This window comes from Otolemur garnettii, unplaced genomic scaffold (genome assembly GCF_000181295.1).
Source record: "Otolemur garnettii isolate 467f Iridium unplaced genomic scaffold, OtoGar3 scaffold00049, whole genome shotgun sequence".
NCBI lineage: Eukaryota > Metazoa > Chordata > Mammalia > Primates > Galagidae > Otolemur > Otolemur garnettii.
In genome coordinates, this window is record NW_003852444.1 from 5594501 (window position 1) to 5597986 (window position 3486).

The following is a 3486-nucleotide window of genomic DNA, read 5'->3' on the forward strand; positions in this document are numbered from 1 at the left end:
ATTTTTTGGTTGCAGCCATCATTGTTGTTTTGGTGGGCCCAGGTGGATTCGAACCCACCACCTTAGGTTTATGTGGCTGGCGCCTTAGCCACTTGAGCCACAGGTGCCGAGCCAGATAATAGATTTTCATGAATAACTTGGAGAGTATAAAGTAATTCAAACTGCAGTTACGTAATTTAAAAGCACATCACTACCTCGGCTGCTTTGCCATTGTAAAGGCGAAAATGATTACAGGCCTTAAGATTGAGAGCGATGGTGCTATCAGGAATCTGCTGAAGGTAAACAGCCAAAACTTCTTGAGACACATCATAGTAATCCAACTTGTAGTAGCAGAGTGCCACATAAACGTTGAGGGCAAGGTATTCCCTATTAGATGAAAGAATTAGGGGTTAACAATTTAAGTCTACTTCACAGGAATGTTGGCAACTACAAAGCTCAAATGGACAAAAAGGCAAAGAGGACAGATTATGAATTTGCCTTGTGAAAAAAGAAAGCAAGATATAATAAGTGTGATCTTTTTTCATTATAATATTTGGTGGAGGTGGTTTGATATAAGTATAGTAAAAGATGACAAGAAGGGAAGAAAGGGAAAAGGTCATGTAGTTGATACCAAAAAACCAGCATATGCTGTAAGTGAACATAAACACAAACCAGCACACATCACACGGAAGATGGTCAGAAAGGCAAGCAGGTTTGTTGCTGGAACTGGGAACAGGCAGGAGACTGGGAAGGTAATGCAAGAGAGGTGAGAAGGAAGTGGGATGAAACATTTCTGTGGTGGGAGAGGGAGGTCAATGTTCAGTGATAAAGTTAGAACGTTGATGCTTCAGATAAAATTGGAACTTTGATTCTTCGGAATGGTTTGTTTCTAATTTTGTGGGTAAGTTACCTATAATGTAATTACAACACATCTAGACCATGCATTTTCAAAAGGGCCTGTATCACCTGCAAGGGGGCAAAAATTGTTTCATCTGCAGGGATGAAAAAAATCAGCCATTTTATAAGTACACACATACAGGACATAGTACATAAACAAATACACCATATATTAATATATCTGCATATATCAACATATACATCTGTATATTAAAATCTCATGGGAGAGCAATTAGGAGTGAAAATGTTTAACAAGTCTCCTTAGAAGGGTGATAATGCAAAAAATGTAGAGAAAGCCTGATACAGACAATATGTAAGGATCTCTTAATCTCACCAGATTATCAAATAAACAAATGCGAGCAAATGCCGGTACTAGATCCAAAGGACACTAGGTCCTCAGCCAAACTAGTTACAGAAGAAACTCACAAAATGAAAGAGATTCAAGTAGGTGTAAAAGAATACAGACCTGTTATCTAATAGTATTCGCTTATATATATCAATAGCTTCTTGGTAGTGAGATCGCATATAGTGAATTGAGGCCAAACTGAGTTGATCTTCTGTGATATCCTGAAGATTCTGATGAAAGTTCATCAATTTTTTCTCATCATTAAACTGAAATGTTAGAGAAGAAAAGACAAACACAGATTCACATTAGTGTATAGTTCAAGAAATCAATGGCTATTATGTGATAGATATTTTAACTCCTGCTTCTTCTTCAGCCATTGTCTCTATCTTCTCCAGATTTACCTCAGGTTCCTTCTCCCCCTACAATGAAAGATGCATACAGTTCCTAGAGGCACAGCCTGATAATGGAAAGCCTTTAAATTACAATTAATATTAATTACTTAACATCCCCCCTTATCTTTCTCTTTTCTCTTTCATTATAGTTTCTTCCTTTCCATTTTTTTCTACATCTCTTTACTATTATTCTTTAACAATTTTTATCTGTTTTTTTCGGTATCACTTTCTCCTTGGTGGACAACAAGCAATTAATATATACTTCTCATTGCTGTTTAGTAAATCCAATTTTAATTTTTCTGCTCTAGATTATTTTATCTTCTTTTCAATTACTATACATTGTTGTTTTAGGTTGTCAGGATATTCCATTCCAATCTCCTATGATTTTTTTTAAATGGTAGCTGGAAATAATAGCTGCCTTTTACTTATACATGGGGTAGAACATATATATATATATTTTTTTTATTTATTTATTTTGAGACAGAGTCTCACTATGTCACCCTGGGTAGAGTGCCATGGCATCATAGCTCACAGCAACCTCAAACTTTTGGAACAAAGCTGGGGGCATCACAAAACCTGGCTTCAACTTATACTATAAGGATAGATACATTCATCAATGGAACAGAAGAAAGAACCCAGAAATAGGTTCAGTGCCTGTAGCTCAGCAGCTAGGGCACCAGCCACATATACCAGAGTTGGTGGGTTCGAATCCGGCTCACGCCTGCCAAACAACAATGACAACTACAACTAAAAATAGCTGGGTGTTGTGGCAGGTGCCTCTAGTCCCAGCTACTTGGGAGGCTGAGACAAGAGAATCACTTAAGCCCAAGAGTCTGAGGTTACTGTGAGCTATGATGCCACGGCACTCACAACAGGACGACAGCTTGAGGCTTTGTCTCAAAAAAAAAAATTTAAAAAGACAGAACCCAGAAATAAAGTCACATTCTTACAGCAAACTGACTTTTGACCAAGAAACAATAACATACACTGGAGAAAGGACACTCTTTTCAGTAAATGGTGCTGGAAAACTGGATTGCTATATACAGAAAAATGAAACATGACCTATATCTCTCACCATATAAAAACCAACCCAAAATCAATTAAAGACTGGAACATAATACCTAAAACTGTAAAAATGGCTTGGTACCCATAGCTCAGTGAGTAGGGCGCCAGCTACATACACTGAGCCTGGCAGGTGGTTCAAGCCTAGCCTGGGCCTGCTAAACAACTGCAACCAAAAAATAGCCAGGCATTTTAGTGGGCACCTGTAGTCCCAGCTGCTTGGGAAGCTGAGGGAAGAGAATCGCTTGAGCCCAAGAGTTTGAGGTTGCTGTGAACTGTGACACTACGGTACCCTACCAAGGGTGACATAGTGAGACTCTGTCTCAAAAACAAATCAAATAAAAAAATCTGTAAAAATATCAGAAGAATAAGTGGGTGAATTTTTTTTTGAGAGGAATTCGAGATTACAGTAACTTATGATCATGCTACTACACTCCAGCCTGAATGACAGAGCCAGATCCTATCTCAAAAAAAAGTGTGTGTGCATATACATACACATGAACACAAAAAAGTAGAAAGCAAAAGAATGATAAAGAGACATCATAGGCAAGCAGTAACCAAAAGAGAGCTGTGTAGCTGTACAAATATGACAAAGAGGCTCGGCGCCTGTGGCTCAAGTGGCTAAGGCACCAGCCACATACACCTAAGGTAGCGGGTTCAAATCCAGCCCAGGCCCGCCAAACAACAATGACAGCTGCAACCAAAAAATAGCCAGGTGTTGTGGCAGGCACCTGTGGTCTCAGCTACTTGGGAGGCGGAGGCAGGAGACTCGCTTGAGTCCAGGAGTTGGAGGTTGCTGGGAGCTGTGAT

General features: G+C 39.2%; 1 protein-coding gene across 3 annotated transcripts in view; it reads right to left on the bottom strand.

Annotated features, from left to right (window-relative positions):
- The window catches only part of TTC26 (tetratricopeptide repeat domain 26), a 61185-nt gene that overhangs the window by 45067 nt on the left and 12632 nt on the right, over nucleotides 1–3486 (bottom strand). For all 3 annotated transcript variants that reach the window (XM_003791581.3, XM_012806243.2, XM_003791582.3), the window contains 2 exons: nucleotides 1343–1488; nucleotides 195–366 (listed from right to left, as the gene is read on the bottom strand). In XM_003791581.3, coding sequence (XP_003791629.3) covers nucleotides 195–366; nucleotides 1343–1488 — 318 coding nt within the window. The remainder of the gene's footprint in view (nucleotides 1–194; nucleotides 367–1342; nucleotides 1489–3486) is intronic.